Below are 23759 nucleotides of genomic sequence, written 5' to 3'. Positions count from 1 at the left end.
AACAGTGTTCTTGGTAAAGACAACCACAATCACCGGTGCAATCCGCAGCTTTTCATACAGTTAGCTGGTAAATTTAAACCTAAACATTATATATTCTGGAGTGGCTACAAAGTCAAAAGCTGTACAAAAAAAAAACTGCCGGTTTGACTTTAGTTTACATTTCAATGAAGAGATTACTGTTCAGAACTGTAATCCAAAGCGATTACTGTAGGGAACTGTTTTAGGATTTTTCTGCCATTGTAGGACTGATCTTTAGCCTGCACTGTGAAACTGAAAAAAGATAGGAGACTTGCTTCTAAATCCCAAGTGTATGATAACAAGCTCAAGTACTCATTACCCTGTGAGATTTCAGCATGGAGCGGCATGTTGAAGAGCTGTTCAGCTGTTCTAAGTATTATTTTAAAAGTCAAATAGCCGACAGCGTGACTTTTCATTTAAATATCAAACGCATCTAATCCAAATGTAAAACATATACAGCAGACAAAATATGTAGATGAAAATGATTAGACACATGTTTGGTCGGAATGCTCATTATTCAATAACAGTAATAATAATTCCATGAATCAGGTTTCAGATATTTGCTGTGGATTTAACATATCAAGGTTTGGTCTATCTAACATCTCTAGATCAGATTCTACACATCATCCACTACAGGTCTTTTATAATGATGTGATTACTTCCATATTACTTTGTGCTTTGTCTTGGGTTGAATTGCATCATCATACCTAATGTGCTCTTTAGATAAATGAAAGGATCACACAAAGTATGACAAACGTGGTGAGGAAGCCACCTGATCAAGCAGGAAAAGTGGGCAGAGGCCAATGAGGTCGTATGCAGTCGCCTGTGCAATGACTGAACACCATCTGCTCAGTGACATTTTACCTATTTAGTATGGATGACACAAGCTAGTTTGTCAAAAAGTCTCAGTGCATGTATTCTGCAGCCAAAGGGCACACTCTGTCCTCCTTTTAACAGATGAGGTAATGAAGGTGAGGTTGAGAGCTAGGTCACGTGATCGGATTCTGGAGAGTGGCGACATATCAGTGCGGTCTGGGTGGGCTCCAGTGTGCCAGTAGGGGCCTTTGAAGGGCACTACACAGGGAAGATGAGATTTCCAACAAGCAGATATTGAATGCAACTGCATCTTTTCTGGGAGAAAGTGCATGCTTCATGTATGTATGTGGGTATGTATGTGTGTGCATGCATGCTTGTGTGTGTATGTGTGTGTGTGTCCCAGCAGGGATAAGAACCAGCTTGGTCTATTTTGGGGCTTTGGAGTGTGACTCATCAGTGCCGTGATGTGGGCGATGCCTTCCCAGTGGGCTTGTGCTCATGCAGGCAAACACCAGTGCACATACAGACAGACAAACGTCAACTCACAAATACAGGCTTGTGCACATACACGCAAGTACAGACACACGTGACACGTACCCACGTATTTCACAAGGAGTCATACTCAGCCGGATCACTAATTAAACAAAATAAAAATGCTCCAGAACCAAATGAAAAGGCACGCTTTAATATTGGTTTATTCTTATGTCTGTACACTGAGGCCTGTTATGATCTAATGATGTATTTTATCTCTAAGCACCACTCATTCACCACTGGGCCTTGTGCAGCTTTGAATGGGAAGTCATATCAGCTGTCTATTTGAGGAGAAACAAAGGGAGAAAATGAAAGTGCGACAGAGATCCCTCGGGCCTTCGTTCAGGAAATGATACAATCAAGTGACTAATCCGGTGTTTATTATCGGAGTATCTTCCTATCGATGCATGAGCATGATGATGACGGCAATACTGCTGTTTTAGTCAACCACAAGGATTAGAGAGAGCTGCACATTCCATGAAATATGAACACTTTCTAGTGTGGGAGGAAGAAATGTCAGAAAACTTGATGTGGATTTTTTTTTTTTTCTGTCATGGCTGGTGAGCTCTCTTCATCCTGTCCATCTCCTCTCCTCCAGACATCTCAGGGTCCAATCATTTGAAGCTCAATTCCTGTCCTCTAGGCTCCTTTATCACTTTCTCTGCTTTAATCTATTCTCTGCTTCTCTCCATTCCTGCCATCCAATATCTGTGCATCTCACCACTGCTTTCACTGTTTCTGCTGGTGATTGTCATCTTTATTTTCCTTATTTACTGCTGTCATCTCCTCCATTTTTCTTTATCATGACAACCAAGCTCTCCATATTTCGTCCTCTCTCTTTTGAGTATAACTAAAAACAAGTGGGATTAAATAAAACAGATTTTCTGAGCCCTAAGCATTTATTAAGACGGCTAATAAAACATCCGAAAGGTGGAACAGCAGCTACTGCATACTCCCCTGCCTCTGCTGTTTTGTGTCATTCTGAGGTCAGAGTATCATTTCAGATGGAATAATTCATGTGTACATTAAAAAAAACAACACTACCATGTGTATTTGTCCTTGCCAGTCAAAGCTAAATGCATATATGTCAGATAAAAGCAAAGGCAAGATAGTCATTTACTCAGTATGAGTACAAGGGTGATAAATACAGACACAGAAAAATATAAAAAGAGCACTCACAGGGTCTCGCAGGAGGTCCTCTGTGTCTCGCAGAGCTGCTCTGGGCTTCAGCTGCATGTCGTCGCTACATTCGTTGTCGGAGGCGGGTGGCGACTCGGCCAGATCCGGGAAGTCGTCTCTCGTCCTGGGGCCTCGGAAGCGGATCTTGTCCAGGCGCTTTAGCATGGTCAACACCGCGCACCTGGGCTTTACCTTAACATGGCGGACGGCAACCCTGTGGGGACACAAAACACAGGGGTTACTGTTGGTGTGGCTGTGTAGAAAATGGACTGCTTTAGATTTTTTTTTTTCTTCTGACCTTATTAAAACTTAATATGCAGTGTGGTAACCCTTCCCTTTGCCACAAACTGGACGTCCACATTCGATGGTGACAAAATGCAGAAATGACCACAGAGCATTGTAACTGCAACAAATAAGGAAATATTTCCACTTATATGTAATATCGTCTCTGCATGAACAAATATTTCTTTCATTTACCAAAAAGTCATTTATTAACAAAGAAATAATGTCTTTTAAACCAAGTATTATATCAAGCTAATAAAACAATCCTGAGAATATTTCTGTGCTATTTAAGTCAGCCCAGGTCTCCAGGACCCAAAAAGAACATGAGGAAAAAGGGGAACCTCGTTTTAGGATTACCAAGAACAAAACATACACTCTCCTTTCAATACCCACAGCAGTATTTAGTCAAACAGGACGAGTCGAGAGCCGTGCCGGCAGCTCCGTGGCACACCCCTAACAAGCTTATGTCAGTGCTGGCAAGCTGATGTTGCATGAGGTATATACAGGTATAACGTTTTCCATTTCATCATAGTATGTGATGCCACCAATTATTTAAGCATTCAAGGTTAGAGTTCTGCTCTCCCTGTCGGCCTACACAGGATGATGGAACCAGTAACCCTCTCAGAGCCTTGACAACTACATCCTTTCAGTCCTCTGGCAAACAGTTGACAGCAGCAGATCTGCTGACCCCATTTATTGATTTCATTTCCATGGCGCGAACAGTGGCGGTGGTTGCGAGAGGCTGTGAAAGGCTTAATGGTTGTGTTTTGGTATCAAGGGCCGAGATGTAATGATGACAGATAGAACGGGGAGCTGGATGTGTCATCACAAGCGGAGTCATAGGAGTCAAGCCGCTGCAGCGCTTCCTCTGCATTCAGCAGCAGTAGTCTGATACTGCAGTAAAATGAATCCCACCGATACAGACAGGATAAATGACCTCATTAATGCTCACCATAAGTAAGCCAATACAAGCCAACTACAGTACAAATGAGAAATAGATCATGATTAGCATCGAAATGGGAGCCACTTTTAAACTACAACAGGTGGTAAACTGTTTCTGGCAAAGCGTCTGCAAGCAAACACTAATGATGGTCTCCTTGCTGCTGCTGCTGCTGGTTCGTAATGTCCCCAGCCTATTAAATTCTGACGTGCTGACTTTTTAGCCACCACCTCCGGTAAGTCTTTTCTTTGAATGAGACGTGCTGACTGAATGAAACGAGAATCCCTTGTAGTACTACTCTACGAGGTCATTCCTGATATGACCGAATGCCCTGTCAAAAACTTGTCACAATAATCCATCATCCTTTGCAGCAGCTGAGCATGGAGCCACAGAATGTGTCGTCAACATGACTGTGTTGTTTTTTGACTGCTGTGCTTTGTCATTTGGGTCTGCTATCACAAAGGATGCTCAAAGGCTCTGCTTCTCAACTTCCTTTTAGTAATTATGACTATATCACATTCTGTGTTGTCATCTGAGAGGAGAGGGAAAAAAAATGAAAAACTAATAGAGCTGACAGTGGCAACTGTTTGTCCTCATCATTAACTGGACAGTATTCACATAATCTGTGCAAATACTAAATCCAAGGTATGAAAAGATCTACACAGCTGAGCAGCTGACAGATGATCCAGCTCTGCTGTCATCATCAGAAGCTGACATTGCTTGAGATTATGTTTGAAAGGAAAGGACGTCCCTTTATCTAAAAATGCTTCCTTGACTCTCCTTTGCATCTCTTCTCACGTCAGACCAATAGATAGAACTAAAGCGGCAAAAGGTTTTTGTGCGTGAACTGAAAACACATATTTTGGTTCCTCGTGTAGACACCCCACCCACTCGAGGTAACCACATATAAGTGGCAAACACAGAGGTGACTGGTGGGTTGATCTTTCCTCGCTGAGGGGTGAGTGCAGACGTGGTGAGTGGCAGCTTAATAAACACTTTCCTCCTCTTGTCAAGACACCTGTCACAGTGAAATCTGTTCTCACAAGAACCGCCTGATTCCACATGCAACCTGCTCAGTGCTACAGTTCAGTGAGACTGTGGTCAGCTCAAACAACCTGCGGTTACCTACCACAAAATAAAGCCCTGGCAACAGAGATTAATAAAAGCATCAGTTTTGAGACATTTACTGTTTCAAAACCCACCTCAGAAATTCACATTTGCATTGAAAAATAAACAATGACGCTTGACTCAGTCTGTAAACAATATTTCTGAAACACAGACATAATCTCTATAAATTGAGCTAATACCACATTACTTGTTTCCGTGCTATTCCTTGCCTTCTTTCACTGAGGTCTTCTTCAGACTGCCTCTCCTTTATTTATCTCCTTCTTTTAAGTATGTCTTTCTCCAGTCCAGAGGCAGTTTCTACCGCAACACCATCTTAAATAAGAGAATGAAAACATGAAAAGAGGAGAGGAGGAGGAGGAGGAGGAGGAGGAGGAGGAGGACGGGGCTTAAGCTCAAGGTCTGATCACTATGTGAATGTTACTGTGGGAATGCGCACAAACAGGCCTCACGATACATTCACGCAGTTATGTACTAACACAAAAACACCGCCATCCACCTTTACCTAACCATAAGTCACTGTTAACACACCAGCTAGGGCAGAAGCTGGTGCAACAACAAAGAGGCAAAGATATGCACACACATGCGAATGAGACAAAACAACCATGCAGCAAAACACACACACATAGATAGTGTTTGTTTATTTCTGCATACATTAGTTAAGGGTGAGTACCTTTACAAGCCTGGTGTGTACTGTGTATCCACTGTACAAGCCTGATATACTGCATCTGCAGTGTGCTAGTGTGTATGCTTATGCCTGTCTGAGTAATCTTCTGCTAATGACCTGCAGTAGCTGGAGGTTACTCTTGGTCACACAGGTCACACTCACTGCAACAACCAACCACAGTCATTCATGCTAAGAGGCAGTCTAATGCCCTTTAGCCTACATCAGCGCTTCTTACAACACGCGACAAAAAAGGACTCATCTAACACTCCAACTGTAGTTTCTACTCGAGCATACATAATGCAAAACTGGCACTGAAGAAACAGTCATTAAAAATGTCCATTGTTGGTCAATAATATTCAAAATACGAGACGGGAAATAAATTTGTTTAAATGAAATATGAACAATATAGGTTAATGAGTGTAATCACAGTCGGCCATAACTAATGGTTTGTTATCATTTCATTTAGTGATTATTTTCTCAATTAATCCTTTGGTCAACAGAATATCAACAAATAGTTTCATCAGGAGTTTCCACAGCCCAAGGCTGAATCTCAAATTGCCTTGTTTTGTCCAACCAACAACACCCACAACACGACTAAGAAAAACAGAAAAATAATCACATCTCAGAAGCTGGAAGCAGTTTATTAGAGCAAATTTTGCCAGAACATAGTGATCTAACTTTCTGACGATGGAGTTATCAATAATTCGACTAACTGTTGTTGCTCAAGGTCAAAGCTTCTTGTAAAGGAAGTCACTTTAAAGTTAAAAAACTACATCTAAAGTTAATAATAAAATAACTAGCTGAGCAGCCCTGTGTTTCACCACAATACACAAGCAAGATTGCAAGTATACCATGCAACATTTTAAGTTCCTTGTTGGTCACCATAATGATTCATTTTTATTAGAGCCATTACAGTCATCAATGTGATGACCCTAACCCCAACCCTTTATGTGTTAGCACATGGATACTTTCAGTTGAGTGTCAATGTGGTTGTCTTATAATGGACAGCAAATGGTAGGCTAATAAGCCCTTGTGTTCTCAGCTGTGCACCAACACACTCATCTTACTTTACTAACTATTCAAGCGGCTTTACTATCACCCCTGCCTATCTACATCTATAGGAGACTGGCACAGTACAGCCACATGAGATGTGAGTAGCCCTTTCTACAATTACACTCTGTATAACTCTTGCCTATCAGCCATGCATGAAATGGGGGGGGGGGGGGGGGGGGGGGCAGTGGAAACAACCATATACTGTTGAGTACAATGCAGGCTAGAGCACTCACACAAGTAGGCCACTTGCACAAGTGTGTTCTCTTTCGGCAGTCAGGTTCTGTTCAAGAGTAACAGAAAGCTTGTTAGATGGAAATGCCACAATGTAGTGTTTCCGCTTCCGCTGGTGACTGATGCAAACCTCGACGCCTTTTACAGGTGCTCTACCACGAATGTGTTGCACAAAACCACATAAGACCATCCTGTCAGTATTATCCACGGGGCTTCGTTTCTGTAGAAACAAGGCTCAATATAGCAAGAGACTCACCTACAGAGCTAATCTCAACTTTTACAGGTTTCATAACGCACTGTGACAGAGAGAGAGATGACCTTTAAGAATCTCATTTAACAGCATTGACTGGAATGTTCTAAGCAGTAGCTTCAACTTTTGTTTAGCTCACTTTCCTGCATTCATAATGAAGTGACAGATGGTTACAAGGAAAAAAAAATCAGGCTACTGCCATGCTGAGTAATATCTGTTTGTAATGACACTAAGTATGCTGCCAGGTGCCATTCTAACAGAGGACAACACAATAATGCCTGATAAAAGCAGCTGCAAAGCATCCACATTCTTATTAAAGGGAAACTTTTCACCCTGGACCATATTTTCCACTGTTTTTTGTGTCTAAGTGACTAATGCAGATGACAATTTTAGAAATTGGTACAGTGTTGAGTGAGGGCGCTGCAGCGGACAGCTGTGAAACGAGCTGCAATACAATCCTTCCGGGCAATTGTGCACCATCAATGTACATCCAGTCTGTTTGTCATTGTGTCTGAACAGGTCTGGCACAAGGAGACGTCTTGTTCTGAAGTCTTGCGAGAAGTGATTTGTAGCTTACATGTTGGTAGAAATCAGCTTAATATTCAGCCACGACATTGAAAATCTTTTAGATAACACTGAAGTACGCTTTCTGTACTCAAACACAGCAAACTCTTTCCAGCACTCCTCTCTCCAACTCTCACGTTTCCACTGATGCCTTCCTGAAACACAACATTGTGGCGGAACTTCTCCTTGAGCGAGACTTGGTTAGACACAATAACAGGCGAACTCGATCAGGTGAAGGGGACAGAAAACCATTTCATTTCAACAACAATCTGCAGCCGTCAGTGGCACAAACAAACACTTTTAGTGGACGCAGCTGCCCGGAAGGATTATATTGCCGCCTATTTCGTGGCTGCAGTGTTCTCACTCAATACTGGACCAATTTCAAAAATATTCAGTCACTTAGACCACAAAAACATGGGAAAATAGGGTCCATGTGAAAAATACCAAAGCTTCCCTTGAAGTTTGTACACAGTCTCAATCTGGATACACACTGTTATTGTAAATGTTTTCATCAAGCCTCTTACTTTCATTTGATGCCAACCCTGGGGATGGAGCAGGAAGAAGGAGGGAGAGTGGAGATATGAACTTTAATTAGACCTATTAGACATATTCTGCGCTGCTTGTAGTTGGAGGCTAAACAAGGGTTTCACTGGAGTCCCAGTCAACAAATTTGGACACAAGAATAATAAAGTAATCCCAGGAACAAGTTGAATGCATTAGCTTTTATCTCGCCCACTAATGCAAGCCTCTGGGCAACATGCAGTTGGTGGAACAAAAATAAAAGTCAGTTATGGCATGCATTTTTCAAGGCCAACATCATGTCCATGTTATTTTATGTCAGTGCAGCCTTTGAATGTTTGCACTCAGTTTGTGTTTTTGACATGATAAGTCACGTGCATGGTGTCTAGGGCTGAACGATTAATCCATTCACTGATTAGAGGTCAAACATTAAATCAATCACCAACTGCTTTGATAACTGATTAATCAGTTTGTGCAATTAAAAAAAAAAAAAATTCTCTGATTCCAGCTTCTTAAATCTGATTATTTTCAGGTTTTATTTGTTCCTCCATGACAGTAAACTGAATATCTTTGGGCTGTGGACAAAACTAAACATTTGAGGATGCCATCTTTGGCTTTACCGACATTTTATAGACCAAACAACTAATCGATTAATAGAAAAAATAAAAAACAGATCAACTGACAATGAAAATAATCTTTAGTTGCAGCCCTAATGGCATTTATGTAGATATAAACACCACTGCAACTGTAATTGTGAAGAGAGTACCAACAACTGACATGACAGAACTCTGCTGTGGTGCTTTCAAGGCCGAACTGACTGATATTAACAAACATGGGTGTTTTTTGGCGTCCTGCTTTAGGGCACAGTCAGACCACAGTCGGAGAGGTGACATTACTCTGTGTCAAAATGTAGGCGTGAGCTACAAGAGACAGCATGGCAATACATTGCTGCTGTTGCCCTCCGTCCCTGCCTTCAATGCTGCAGCCCTCCTACTCTGCTGCTATTACTTCACCAAGCAGTTACATAAACAAGGATATAAACAATCAATACTTCCTGAATAACTGGTCAATCTGCCCTCTCTGTCAAACTGGATGGACAGTGTTGAGTCAGGTCAACGTGTAACCAAATTTGAACTTTGTGTGAGGGGAACAAGGCGGGATCACTTCAGGGCATGAAACAAAAGCCTGTCTCTACTTCCTCACTGAAATCAGTGGGAAATTAATCTTCCTTTAACAGCACCCTTTAAAACAGTTCTCTCAAATCTAAGATGTCAGAGCTCCCACCGTCTTTGAACACAGCACACCAGCATTTTCAAATCTCTATGCACTTCCAGGTACACTGGCAACTTTGACAAAATGTAAGATAAAGTGTAGATTTCAAACCAAGTTTCAAGTCTAAGTTAATTTGCATAATGGGACTTATGAATGAAGCACTGACTCAATGGCTGCCCAAAATTCATTACGAGATACGAACACAAAGTAGCAAGGCAATACAGTAACGGCGCTTTAAAATGTTTGGGGGTAAAACATATTTTAAAAAAAAAACAAAAAAAAAAAAAACGAAACGGTCCTTTTATAAGCAGCAATGAACGTGGTTGTTTTTTTATTCTTTTAACTGTATTAGCGACCGTTACTTGGCTGTTCACCACCAGCGCAAGGCCAAACTGCTTTGTTGAACACAAATGTGTCTATTTCAAGCGATTTTAGCGGATGGAGTGAGTCAGCGAGTGAATTAAAACGCTAGAGTTTGACGTTAGGCCTCGAGTTAACGGCTTCAAAAAGCCTCAAACGGTCGGACATTTTTTTTATTGGTAACATAAGAAGACACGACATGAAAACCAAATAAGTCGCATTTCTAGGTGACCCCGAAGAGGAGACAGCGGGGCAGACGGCTGACAGAAAACAATACCCTTATTTTTTATTTATTTCGTAACAATGGAGATTTGAAGAACGTTATAAAGAGGGGAAAAAACAACCCTTCTTACCCAGCACGTAAATCGTAGCAAAGTTTCATGAACACTGAGATTGCCTTTAGTCTTATCCTCAGTACACCTGCTGCTCAGGACGTCCAAATTAGCGCCAGTCTCACGGCGAAAACGGCTCACTCGGTCCCTCCATCCCAACGATATCCGCTTGTTTCCGCACGCCGACCGAATGCCGTCTCCTGCTGAGTGTTGAGCGGTTACACAGGCAGAGAGGGGGGGGGGGGAATACCAGTTGCGTCCCTCCTGCTTGGGAAGAGCTGGCCTGTCCAGCGCCGTTGGCCCGGAGCTTGCGGATACGCGGCTGACTCCGTCTCTTGTTGATTTCGCAGATACGAGCGGCGAAAAGGGCCGAGGAAGTTTCGTCAGCGCTCGGCTCTGCTTTCTTAAAGGGGCCGCGAGAGGCAGGAAACGGCTCTCCCCGCCACCGCCCAGAGGCGCCCACTCTCGTACAGTGTTAAATGATAAAACAGGTGGGCAAACAATGGCCTTATTGTCCTGTAGTTGAGCATTACAGTAAATCAACCTCAAAAGATGAATAATAATGTTACTCTTATTGCAGTGCAGTGAGCTCAGCCTTTATCTCCTCTGTTGAAGCATATATGAAACTGCTTGAATGCATATGGGAAAACGCCCCATTAATGTCATTTTTCTTTCATTCTGAATGCAGATTCTATAATATTTTCAAATAGTTTTGCTATGATTAGGACTGTATCCAGATATGAGCTTCTGAGATCACTATTACTCATAGTTAGATATGCAATTTTCTGCAAGGGTAATTTACCATATAACTGTGTTTTGTTTTGTTTTTTCTGTAATTAGAGCCAAATTGCAATGTTGCATTGGGCACTTCCCAGAAATTTCTGCAGATGTCAGATTAGAGAGGTTGATAAAAGTATTACCGCTCATTTTCCAGAGTCCAAATGTTATTTGAGTGCCCTCTCTGGTGGGGAAAAATACTGAATCCTACTGAGAAAATACTTAGTCTAAGAATAATGAAACTATAGGCTCATAACTTACTATGATCTCACAACCTATGATGTAACCATAAATTTAGATAATTTACATTTCCATCTAATCTAGTGGTTAAAATGTATTTCTTAACTTTATAGGTGGGTTCCTCTACCACCTCTCCATGGTCACTACAGGTCACTCTCTGTTTGACCTCATGTAAAACCTGCTGTGGGCTTATGTCTAAAATAAGTCCCCAGATTAATGTCATCTTGAGCTTGAGCAGCATTATTCCTGCAAAGGAAATATGTTAAACACATCATAAAATAAAATTGCATAACAAAAACATGAGAGTTTTTGAAGCACTAACCTTTGCATGTTTGTTTTGTCCGTCTGTGAGATTCCTCTTGCAGAGTTTTTTTCAAGTAGCAGAATCCAAGTCTGGAGTCTTCACTGAAGTCCCAGTTATCCCCTACTTCAGCAATTGTAGGTCGAAGTAATGAAGTGGTCTTGAGTTAACAGATTCTTCTGAAAACCCTCTTGTCACCACACTTAAACTGTGAATGCATTTGAATTGAAATGAACAAAGAAGAAGAGGGGTTTGAAGGGCCCAACAGTGAAATGGATCGAAAGTGAGAGACAGAGAAACAGGAGTCAGCTGACTCCTGACCCCTGAGATGAGACCATAGATTACGGGGAAGTAATCACAAGTGCTTTCTATGTCTGCAGTCAGACTACCAATGAGGCCAAGGAGGATCAGTGTGGTCTTGTCCTCAACAGAGCTTTGGCCTGGTTTGTCCTGCGGCTGCTGCGTTGCCACCACCTCCTCACCACAGACATACTGTCTGTGAGCAGCCTACATAAGAATTCAGCATGTTAGCATGAAAGCGGATCAGACTTTCAAGTGTATGCATCATTTTTCCACACGATTCTTGGTTGCTTTTAAAAAACACGAAACAGACAGTCAAAGCTGTGTCTTACCCTCTCCCAGGTGCAGCTTCTGTTGACGAGAAGTCCATGTTTGTGTGGCTTAAGCTGCTGCTGAAGGCTGAATGACTGATATAAAGGAAGGCTTAACCTTCACATTTGCCTAGGCAAATGTCTGGAGCACTGAGAGAGAGGACTTTTCATGTGCAGTCTTTGAGTTCTTTCTGCAGACCTTTAGAGAGCAGAAAAGGGATATTTAGAGTTTTCCTGTACAGTACTTTGCATCACTGATCAGCGGCAAGGACACAGTGAAGAGTGAACCATACGGCAGACAGGCAACAGCGAAAGAGTCAGATATTTTTCTCTGGAGTTGGCAGAGGCAAAAACGGAGCTAAAAGGAGACTTAATATCGGACTGATTTGCCAGACAACTCCAAATGAATGATACTGTTGCTACATATCTGCTGGACGTGCCTTTTGCAAACTTGTTTGCTAATATCAGTTTATGAGGTGTTGAGTGGTGTTAACAGCTTCTTTACGCTGCCCCCAAGTGGCCAAAAAAATCCATTCTTACAGTGTGGATGTGGGTATTTGGCATTTTTTATATATCAGATACACCTGGACAATCATATGCAAAGGTAAATAAGCCTTGAATAAGCTTATCGTATTCTATTTTTTGGACATAGTGTCATAAAATTGTTAATTATTAACTTTCAGGCCATTCGTAGCGGTGACGTTGTAGTGAACTGCATTTTACTGAGTGGTGTCTCTGAGGGTGTTGTCCACCCACATTTACATACACAACAGGATCAGAATATTCCAAATCTCCCAGCTATGGTATGTATGAGGTTTAGTCTAATTATACATTAACATGAGCAATCTACATAAATGTCATAATATATGTTCAAACTGGGTGATGGTTCAGTGTAAGCAGAGTATAATCAAGAGGGAGTTCTTTATTAATCCCTGTTAGATCATCATTTTGAAGGCAAAAATAACCATCTATGGCATTCAGCATGCTTGTTGGCACATTACTTTCCATCTTCCTGTCTATTGCAGACTCTTATCTCTTGCAGGTTATTTCAGTAGCAGATGCCGTATCACTGGAAATGACTTGATCTGTAAATACTGTAAGCCCGAATGGGAAACCACTCAGGGTTTGTGTCGTCATCAGAGATTGTGCCGCAAACAAGAGGACTAATGCTGTTACACGGGATTCCCCTTAGTCATGCTTTGCACACACACACACACACACACACACACACACACACACACACACATACACACAATATGGGTTTCTGGCCTGTGATCCTCTTCAGATGTCTTCTAGCAAAAGTACCGCTGCTGAGATTTCCCAAATCCTCCCTCTGCGCTCATTTAGAAACCCTGTAATAAACCTCCTAATCCCAAACCCGTATTTTCTAGAGGGTTGCACAACCACGCGTGTCTTATGCAACTGGCAGAGCATTCAGAGTCAATTATAGAACAGTTGGGAGGAAGGGGAGGATGGATGACGAGGCTGTGCATGGATGCAAAACACATTTGGGTAAGATGGTTGATTAAATACTCACAGCACCATTTGGTTTAACTTATAAAAAAATGTAATTAATGCAGAACATTTCACATAGCTGTTTATATCTGACTATTCGTATTGCTGTCAGTTTAGATGCTGTATGGATGGCTAGATTTCTGAGATTTTTCACCTGACTTTAATTTTCAAACCTAAACCGGCTTTGTAATGTAAGCTACTTAATTTAGACAAGAGTGCTTCTTTTTAAAAGTCTCACTGTGAGGGACTCCTCTTGTCCTTTGGTCCTTTTCATAACTGTCCTCTGAGGAGCAGGGCACCACACTCTTGATCTCCATGGGGCTTTGCATTCCTCACCAGTAGATGGCAGGATTGCATCAGTCATCCTCTTTCCTCTGACCTGATCGTGTTCAGTACAGTAGCCTTCACAGGATGCCAACTGTGGCTCTTGTGAGTCTGAATTATTTAGTTGGCCTGGCTGTGATGAAGCAGAGATAAAGAGGAGGGCAGAGGGTCACTCTGATAGAGACTAGTAACGTGTGCCAACTCAACTCCTCAGGTTTCAAGTCAAAGGTTTTATTCCAATGTGACAAACAGACCACCTGACAAAATGATACCTGTTACCTCAATGCTGCTGTGGAAGTTAATGTGTAATTTCACTGCTGTAAACATGTGTCATGTTTTCAGTTATGAGGACCATCATAGTCATAGTCTGACATGCCACCTCTGTCCTAAGTCCTTACTTCATCTTTGCACCTTATGTCGCCTGAGGGGAGGACTGGCTTCAGTTTCCACAACAACTAAGCACCCAGTAGGTTTTTGAAACCTGACCTCCCCGTCTACCCTTTCACTCTGCCTGCTCACAATAATTTACTTAGCAATACCCAGTAGCAACAGGCTGTTCGTGTGTTGGTTTACGCGGTGGATTTGGCACAGTTACAGTTTCCAGGCTCTGACGTAGCATCTAACCCTTCAAAAACCCATTAGTCAGTAACATGAGTTCACCTAGCTTACCTATACTAAGACATGGAGGGGGAAAGAGGGATTCCACATCTTGTAGTGATATAATTCACTTTCATCTCGGCCCAGTTTAGAGTAACAGGAGCATTCATGCTCCTATCTGACCTCGGTAACCTTTTACCTCTGCCAAGCTCTTTGATCCACCGACACTTAAGTGCATCTCCCCTAATCTGGTACATATGGCTGAAGACAAATTCCTCCAGACAAACATTAAAGTGAGGAGCTGAGGATCACCGGCTTAATTCAGAATGTCAGAGCAAAGTGCCGGGTCGTACAGCGGGCTGAGCTGTGGAAAACTGTAAATAATGTGGAGAAAATACTGTAGTAGACTCATACTTAGAAGTTACTCCAGCAATAATTCAAGATTTTTTTCAGCAACTTGAAAGCAGCAGTTTGACATTTTGGGAAAAACCCTTGTTCACTTTCATGAAGCTACAGCCAGCAGCTGGTTAGCTTAGCTTAGCACGAAGAATGGAAACAGGGGCAGCTGCAGCAGCCAAAATGTAAGACAATCAGCATACCTGCACCTCTAAAGCTCACTTATTAAAACGCTTTGTTTGTTCATTCTGTGCAAAAACAGCCTCATGGGAAGTCATGTGTGTGTGTCTATGTGTAAGTGCATTTGTGTGTGTGTGTGTGTGTGTGTGTGTGTGTGTGTGTGTGTGTGTGTGTGTGTGTGTACATGCGTGCGTCCTGCAACAATTTGGATCAAAGTGAAGGGATTTATTGAGACTGGCTGCCACCATTGTTCTGTGAGGATTAACACGGTCATTCAGACAGATACACCCATAGCTCGAACCACCCACACACTCTGATACACACACATGCCTCTTGTGTTTTCGGTTCAGGTCCACAGTAGAGCAGTCAGCCATGAACTTCTCACACACCCATGGTAAACTGACTTGTACAGTAAGTTCACTGAGCAGTTTAATCTGCCTCACACTGCCGGTCAGTGGGGCTCTGATCACCGGGCACAGGACAGATTGAGACACTGCTCTCTCCATACATTACCTTGTATGGAAACCATCTCCACACACAGGCCTGCCGGGTGCACCTCTGTTTGAAACCTTTCATCTTTGTTTGACTCATTTTAAACTTCTGTCTATTTATCTGTCCCTTCATCCATCTCTTGAATCCACAGTATTATTATTTTGCTGCTATGAAAATAAGACTTCTCTATCATGTAAAATATACAGAATTAAATGGTGAATGGACTGCTTTTATCTAGTCTACCCACCACTCAATGTGCTGGTGCACAGAAGCACATTTATTTATGTGGAAGGTTCTCAGAGCAGCAAATTAATTTGTGCATTTTCAAAAGTCCACTTTTCCAGAGGCACATTTAGACATTCACTTCACTGAATATTGCCTTTGCCCATCTGAATTAGACCAACTTTATCGAATTGAGACACAAAGACCGTGTTCACGGAGAAGAATCAGTGATCTTTGTGGGGATAAAATTGACACAAAAGGATCTTTTAGCATTTTTAAAGGCTCTGGCCGTCGACATCTTTGCAGTGCCCAGCTCTGCCAAACTCTCAGCTAATCCAAAAATGGGCAAAGACTTGGAGTGTGGATGGAGCTGAGATGGGCAGAATGAAGCCTGGTTGGTGACACCTAGCAGCTACCTGCCCCTCAAAACAGCCCTGTCTATAATTTTGCACAACGTTAAGCCATGATATAATCTAAACGAGTTATGCGAAAATCTTCCCCCTGTTGTCACAGCTGTCAAGAACAGGTTAGCTACAGCTAAATAGCTATGGAGACCGAAAGTGTTTTTTGGTGCCAGGCTATAAACATGTCCAATTGTGCTGTACAGTTGGGCATTTTAATATGAGGGCCTGTAGGGATTGACTTGCTTTTGGAGCCAGCCTCAAGTTTCGAGATGCTGGGCAGCTATCAAGTGCTCTCCACACTGAATCAGGGCAGTGAGGAGAAGGCCTTTGGGAGATCAGCACTTCAGGGTTTGTCTCATCAGATATGCAACATACAAGCTGCAGCATGAGATCATTTCCTCTCGCTTTACTTTTGACATGTTTCACTGATCCAAACAAACACCGGACTAAAGAGGAAAACTGTGAAGCAGCTGCATTCTGTGCAAACTAAACTCCAAAACAAATAAATATAAGAAATAAATATTACAGTAACTTCTAGAACTTCTATTCATTTTTTTCTCTTTTTGGATGATGAGTCGAACACACACAGGGCATTAGGAAGCACCAAAGGAGAAAGAGCTTTGTTTGTGACTCCACACAGTGAACAACAGCTGAATATTTGTCAGGAAGATCAAGCATGTCCTTCAATGCACAAATGTAGACTTTTCCAGTTGGCGAGCACAGCTTTTAATTTGTAAATGTAAATATTGGAAACACATCTGAAAACATTATTTACAGTTGTGAATATACTTTTTGCTTAATTCGTTAGCAGTAAATAAACGTTCATTGGGACAAAAAAACAAAGACATGCTGTTGGGCGCTGCTGTGCGCATTAACATTATTCATGCAAGTTTCCAAATTTGCATTCTCTCAGAAACACGGAGATGCTGCTGTCAATTGATAAACGCTGTTAAGTGCACAGACACGTTATTTATTTATTTCTTTATTTTTTATCCATACGCTTGTTTTTCTTTGTCCAAACACTTTATTAAACACTTTAAAAAAAAAAAAAAAATGGCTGAAAATAGTCCAGCAGGCCGAGAGTCTCTGTAAGATCACCACCTCTGGAACAGCAAAGTATCAGACTGCAGGGGAGAGCCTCTTCTCTGCTGTGTGATGGAGCAGGGCCGGGCTGTGTCCAGGAGGAAGGAGGAGCCGGGAGTCTCTGTGCAGAGGCCGAATTAAGGGCAAGGGGAATTGATGCAGTCAGTGGCTCCTAATGCCCCTCACATGTGCAGTAAATAAACACAAGCGCGCTTCACTCCCCCACAGACCCCCACCACGATCTTCTGCCAAGGCAGCGCCGCTTGGGCTCGTTGCTGCCTGTGGTTCCTGCAAGGCTCCGTCGCCGTATTTTGGTCACCGGGGGTTTTTGGCTTGGTTACACCGGTCACACTCCCCCTCACAGACCTACTGCTGCTCGCCGCTCGTCTCTGCTGCCTCACCTCGTGTCCACACCTGTCGGAAGACATTAATCCCAGAACAAAGAGGCCACACCTGCCTGACCGTGCATCAATCAGCTCTCTCTGTTCCCCGAGTGGACAGGTGTTACTGATTAAATGTGTGCAGCTAATCAGTGGGCACATACTCATCGGCAAAATGGTGAGGAAGACACAAACCACACAGGCACGCACGCACACCATCCTGTGACATGTGGACATTCATTTAGCTGATACATTTTTAATTTAGAATACGTGACAGAGTGTCGATCTATCGTATTTAAGTAAAATCTGTGAGTACATTTACTTAGTTACTTTCTTCCAGTAGTTACAGGAATCCATAGAAATGATCAAGTTGTGTCTTATTGGACAGATTACCTTTCTTGTGCCATTTCCAAAGTATTAAAAAAGTATCAGTGATTGGGCCCTTTGTTGTAACTTGACATAAATCATTAACCAGCATTCACTCCATGCAGTCACCAAGCGCTTCCTTCTGGGCAACAGACAGGCAACAGGCGGCAGACAAGACGGTTAAAAATTCATCAGGTCATCTTTAATTTTACAGTCACAATCATTTTTTTTCTTTCCAGTGTCTTAAAACCATAAAAAATAAATATACATTATGTTACAAAACATTTCCAGTGTCTTGGATCAATAAAAAAAAAACAAAAAAAAAAACAAGGACTTTTATCAACAGCATTGATTACAGGAGGGTAAAACACTGGGGTTGTACAGTTAGCATGGTACAAAGGCATTCAGTGAGTGGTAAACAAGACTTTGAGTTGACTTACAGAAGCTGCAAAATGCATTAGAGCTGGCATCATTTTCACTTTGAACTCAAGATTCAGAGATTCACCAGTGAAGTGAATCCATCAGTGTGAATATAACCTCCAACCCTTTCACGCCATCAAAGATGAACACATGCATTTTTTCACTTTGGAATAAAACTGAGTTCAAAGTGGGCCGACTCCAACTATAATGTGCCCGTTTACTGTATTTGTTGCCTTTGGTAAGCAGGAGTGTGTTGGACAAACAGCAGGATGGACACTGGAAAAGAAGGTTTCAGGTTCACAGTGCTCAAACTGAAAAGCAGAGTTTACAGCAGAGAGGGGATTCCTCTCTGTTCCACGTTATTAGTGTTCATTTAGGCCCACTGTTCTGTGTGTGCGCATGGACCCCGGACATTCTAGGTCACTCACACACACAAACATAACATGCACTATATGTGTCTGTATAGCAGAATACGCTGCCAGAGTGGTGCGTCACCTGAAAGCCCACAACAGGCTGATACAGTGAAGGCACATAGATTATTGGTCTCAGACAGCATATCGAGTGGTTTTCAACAAGGGAAAGTGTTCCCAACTTAACACAGGCAAATGATTTTTAGTTTAGAAAACTCGTCCTTGCTACAGCTGAAATACAAAATAGTTCATTTCTTCTTCACCTTTCACAATATCTACATTAAGTACACTCTAAATGCACTGCATTGAGAGGCTGGGGAAGCCTTTCTTTGAGTTAAAAAAAAAAAAAAAAAAGAAGAAGAGCACTTGGTGTGTGATAGCGCCGTCGGATTTGTCCAAAGTCAGTGAGAACAGGTTTGTGTTGGATGTTTTTAAAGGACTTGTAGTCCTTGAAATCCTCTTGGACTACAAATGTACCAGTATGTATTTGAGTCTGGGTTCATGCATAGTGATTATACGTCTGCCTTTCTCCATGAGAAAGAAGTGTCCCAAAGTATTGTCCAGCTTTCCTAACTTCACCCATTGAGAGGGTGACCGCTCATCACCACCTTCAAGGAACATCACGTTGGGGCTTGCAATGCATCCTGGGGGAATTCTTCATCTCTCCGTCCCCGTTTCCTGCAGCGGTTTTGGCACACGTGGCTGCACTGCATCCTCTCTTGGTACAGTCCGACACAGCATTCCCTTTATTATGTCACATCTTTTCATTATCTCTATTTTCTTGTCTCAGGCAGGCTTAAAGTTTGCCATTAATACTGCTCTCCAGAGAGAGGGAACATGAGAGGAGGGATGGACGGACAGATTAGGTGTGGAGAACACATCCCCCCCCCCTTTCACCCAACCTGCAGCACCCGTCGATCTTCACTTTTATTCCCATCCTCCTGGCTTTCCTCTTTTCCTCTCCTCCCCCAGCAGGTTCCTCGCTCCTCCTCTCATAATGGCAGGCTGGTCTGGGTTTTCCTAACATGTCAGATCGAAGTCTCGTTACTGCCACTGTCATTGGAGGATGCGGAGGGAAGAGGGACGTGGGACGGGATGCAGGGAGGAAGGGTGCAAGGAGAAAAGGCAGACAAGAACGTGCATTGTGAAAATGAGTGCAGGGATGCGGGAAGTTATCGTGCAACATTTTAGCAGGATGGTCATACTGTTCATGCTATGGTTAAAAGAGTGGTTCGACATTTAGGGAAGTCTTGTTATTCACTTTCTTGCAGAGAGATAGACGAAATGGTTGATACCACTTTCATGTCTGTGTGCTAAATATGAAGCTCCCAGCAGCAGCCTGTTAGCATAGATTAGCTCAAAGACATGGGAAACAGCTAGCCTGGCTCTGTCCAAAGGTAATACAGCCTGTAAAGCTCACTGATTCACACGTTACATCTCATTTGTTTAGTCAAATGTATTTATATGTTTCTTTCGTTCAACAATTGAGGTTGCAAACGGCAGAGCCAGGCCAGCTTTTGCACCTGTTCTCAGTTTATGAGCTAAGCTAAGCTACCGGCTTTGCTAAATATTCACCATACAGATATGAGGTGTGGTATCAATCTTTCCCAGAATGTTGAAATGTTCCTTTAACATTGGATCCTGTTATGAAACATGCGTTAGTGTATCAGCTGACATAACGGTCAACCAATACATGTTATTCAAAACTTGTGAAATCACTATCCACTTGATTTTGAATCCTTTTGAAGTGATTCAAATGACATGATTAAAGGACTCACTTTTAAAGCAGCATTCAGTGATTTGCTCTGTCAATGTTACTTTCTGATTTCTGATGTTTTTATTCGCACAGAGAATAAAAACAAACCTCGCCATTCTTACATGCCAACACTCTCTTGTAGACTACTTACTCCGAGTCAGAGTCGTTGCCTCCGTTGACTGTCCCTGACTTCAAGTGCATTGCCACTCCCCCGTTAGTCTCCCGGTAGATGGCCGCTGGCGATGGCCCGACAGGAATCTGTGGCCGCGGGGCGACGGGGGGCTTGATGAGGGAGCTGCTGTCGTGGTTGCCAGGGCGGCCTCCCTCATTGGAGGCCAGCGAGGGCGGCCGGGACGAAGGGGTTATGATGTTGACAGAGGGGAGAGGCGGGGAGGAGGTGTTGTTGTTGTTGGGCGGAGGGGAGGTGATGGTGGGCGGGTTGTAGTCGCTCAGCTTCTCCCTCAGACGGTTCTTCATGTTCTTGTCGCTCAGCGGTGGAGGGTAGCTGATCTTGTTCTTTAAGATACCTGAGACGGACAAAGAGATGATTCCAGTGTAAATCAGACAACATGAACGAATTCATCCCACTTTGTTCAAAAGAATTCTCCTCTCTCACCTTTTCTTTGCTCTGGTTGGTGGTTGCTGTTGCTGTTGGGTTGGCTAGGGGGCGCCGTGTCTCTAGCGTTACCAGGCATTTGTTTGTCTCTCTCCTGGACAGCCTCCCTCTCTCTTTCGCCAATGTGGTTGAGCTTATTTTCCGGGTGCAGCTCCACGTTCACCTTGGTCTCCACCCTCAGCCTCTCTGTCCCGCCGGGATCCTCGCTGTCACTGGCTGTAGTGGCCTCCGTTGGCCAGTAAGGCTTCACGTGATTGGATACTGAATCCACTTGTGGGAAGGGAAGAGGAGCAACAATGTTAAACCAGAATTCCAATACTTTAATGGCAGTTTTTCTCATTTCTTTCACATGTTACAAGTGTGTCCCTGGGTAGACATTTATTATGACCTCGGCATGTAATCCTGACAGTGCTGATGTATTATGTCCAGTGGTGGAGTAAATGTACTTAATTACATTTTACCGCTGATGACACTTAATGTTTAGGCTCAACAGGACCACCCATGTACCTTTAGGCGTGCTGTGAATGGGCTGCCTCTCGTTGTTCCACTTGGGCTGGACATCGATGTCATCGTCCTCGCTGTCTGAGGAGTGGGAGGAGGCGTAGGAGGAGCTGTGCTCATCCACTGACAGCTCGCTGTCTGAGTCAGAGTCTGACGGGGACAAGGAGGGAAAGCAGACAGATGAATCTCTATTAATAAAACGCACTGAGGGATGTAGGTTTTGCTTCATTCTGTAAGTCAATAATGTTAAATAAAAAAACTCACCATCTGCCTTGGTGCCATTCCTGTGGAACAGAGGTCCATCCAGATCTGTGTGTCCCTTAGCTGTCCCTGAGGAGACACTGGGCTTCTGACCAGCCTCCTCCCTTGGTAGATAAAGGCAGGTATGGAAAGGAGGAAGGGAGAGAGGGAGTGGAAAAGAAGAGGAGGACATTAAGAGGAGGCAGAGAGGAGAAGTGTGGCATCGCTGGAAGTTAATTCAAGCCCAAACTCGTGGTTTGACAGCTGGAACACCAGACATCTCTCATTATAAAACATTTGCTTCTTTCAATGGCTTCAACAAAGACTAAAAGAAATATTAATATGGCAACTGGATCATCAGCGGAATGGATGGGTTAGGCCGCATCATTATCTTTTATATTTATGGCCCTTCAACCCAACATGCAAAAAGACGGCGGCAGCCTTTGCCATTCATCGACTAAATGAAAATCCAGTTGCGTAATCTCCTCTCTCCTCTCCACCTGTTCCAGGCTGGATTGATACGTTGGCTGGAGGGCAAAAACGCTACGACAGACTCTGACCTGTCTGTAGACGTGCCAGCAGCCACAGGGAAGAGGTATGTGTGTATTACATTCCCACTCAAACACGTACAATCCCATCTCCCTTCCCCCCCCCAAGTCTCCTGCCTTTCTCCTTCCCCATCCTCTCTCTCTCCTCCCCCCTCCTCTTTCTATTTCTCCCCCTTTGCCTCTTGCACAGGCAGCACGCCATCCCGCTTCTCCCCCCTTGGCGTTGTTGCTCTCATTGACCCCAGTGTCAGCTCGCATTACCCACATGACAGCTTTACGAGGCAAGGCGTACAGTCAGACCTAAACTTGGTTCTGCAAAACTCTTTTAAAATACCAGGTATATGTAACTCTACTCCACCGCGATGAAAACATGTCTGTGATACACGCAAACACACAGCTGTACAAGACACGCAGGTGAGATTAGCCTGAGATGAAAAGCGTCGACAACCTGGAAGAGATACATCTCAAAATGTCAACTTTTTTAAGAGATTAATCAGGACAGGTGCCCCATGCTTATTCCTCAACATGCACACTGTTGAAGTAAGGAAATAAAAAAACATGTGGAGTTACACATGATCACACAATTTGCTTGTCACAAATATTTCACTAAAAGCAGAGTTATACATGCTAAAATCTCAGCTCACTCAATCACGTATATTTCTTAAGAAGCTGTCCAAATACTACTAAAAACATAAGCTATTACGCACTTTTTTATAATAGATTTCTTGTGCAGTACTGCCAGTCTCAACTGCAGAAAATCTAAGTCAGCTGGACTGCACCACTAAAATTTTCCTACATCTGAATATTGTCAGGAGGCTACACAGTATGCTAAAGAGCTAGCAAGGAGCACTGGACAGTGCACAGTTGTTACTGTAGAAATTACATCACATTAACATCAAAGTATTACAATTTATTCACGATGTTTCTCTGTATTCCCAAAGTTTGATGTAACACATATCTTTAGTCCTCACTGCATGAAACACACAGTTTAACAAAACAATGCATCAATAAAGTGAAATTTCAGACAATCCGTCAATGCAACCAACACGGCAGAACATGATAGTGTGGATGGATCTACAGTTGGCACTGTGTTCTTGACTGTTGATATGTCTTTTCCTGTATGTGCATATTTGGTTTTGCAACAAAGCCATGCGCCGTGCACTGGCAAATATCAGCATGGTCCTCCATGCAAGCAGAGGTACTGAACAATGCAAGTGCCTTTCTGTGGCAGCATGCATGTG

General features: G+C 43.0%; 2 protein-coding genes across 6 annotated transcripts in view; both read right to left on the bottom strand.

Moving 5' to 3' along the window:
- The window catches only part of gramd4a (GRAM domain containing 4a), a 43156-nt gene extending 32656 nt beyond the window's left edge, over window positions 1-10500 (bottom strand). For both annotated transcript variants that reach the window (XM_076721959.1, XM_076721960.1), the window contains exons 1-2: window positions 10161-10500; window positions 2545-2758 (exon numbers count right to left, since the gene is read on the bottom strand). In XM_076721959.1, coding sequence (XP_076578074.1) covers window positions 2545-2758; window positions 10161-10189 — 243 coding nt within the window. In that variant the 5' untranslated portion in view covers window positions 10190-10500. The remainder of the gene's footprint in view (window positions 1-2544; window positions 2759-10160) is intronic.
- A 7709-nt stretch (window positions 10501-18209) lies between these two features.
- celsr1a (cadherin EGF LAG seven-pass G-type receptor 1a) overlaps window positions 18210-23759 on the bottom strand; it is an 83502-nt gene continuing 77952 nt past the window's right edge. For 3 of the 4 annotated variants that reach the window (XM_076722631.1, XM_076722634.1, XM_076722633.1), the window contains exons 32-36: window positions 21995-22095; window positions 21737-21880; window positions 21230-21499; window positions 20765-21140; window positions 18229-19877 (exon numbers count right to left, since the gene is read on the bottom strand). In XM_076722631.1, coding sequence (XP_076578746.1) covers window positions 19850-19877; window positions 20765-21140; window positions 21230-21499; window positions 21737-21880; window positions 21995-22095 — 919 coding nt within the window. In that variant the 3' untranslated portion in view covers window positions 18229-19849. Of the gene's footprint in view, window positions 19911-20764; window positions 21141-21229; window positions 21500-21736; window positions 21881-21994; window positions 22096-23759 lie in introns of all 4 variants that reach the window. The other variant, XM_076722632.1, reaches the window with a different exon arrangement.

Source organism: Chaetodon auriga, chromosome 22, assembly GCF_051107435.1.
Source record: "Chaetodon auriga isolate fChaAug3 chromosome 22, fChaAug3.hap1, whole genome shotgun sequence".
Lineage (NCBI taxonomy): Eukaryota > Metazoa > Chordata > Actinopteri > Chaetodontiformes > Chaetodontidae > Chaetodon > Chaetodon auriga.
The sequence above is the reverse complement of the archived record's forward strand: the minus strand, read 5'-3'. Positions and strand labels throughout refer to the sequence as shown.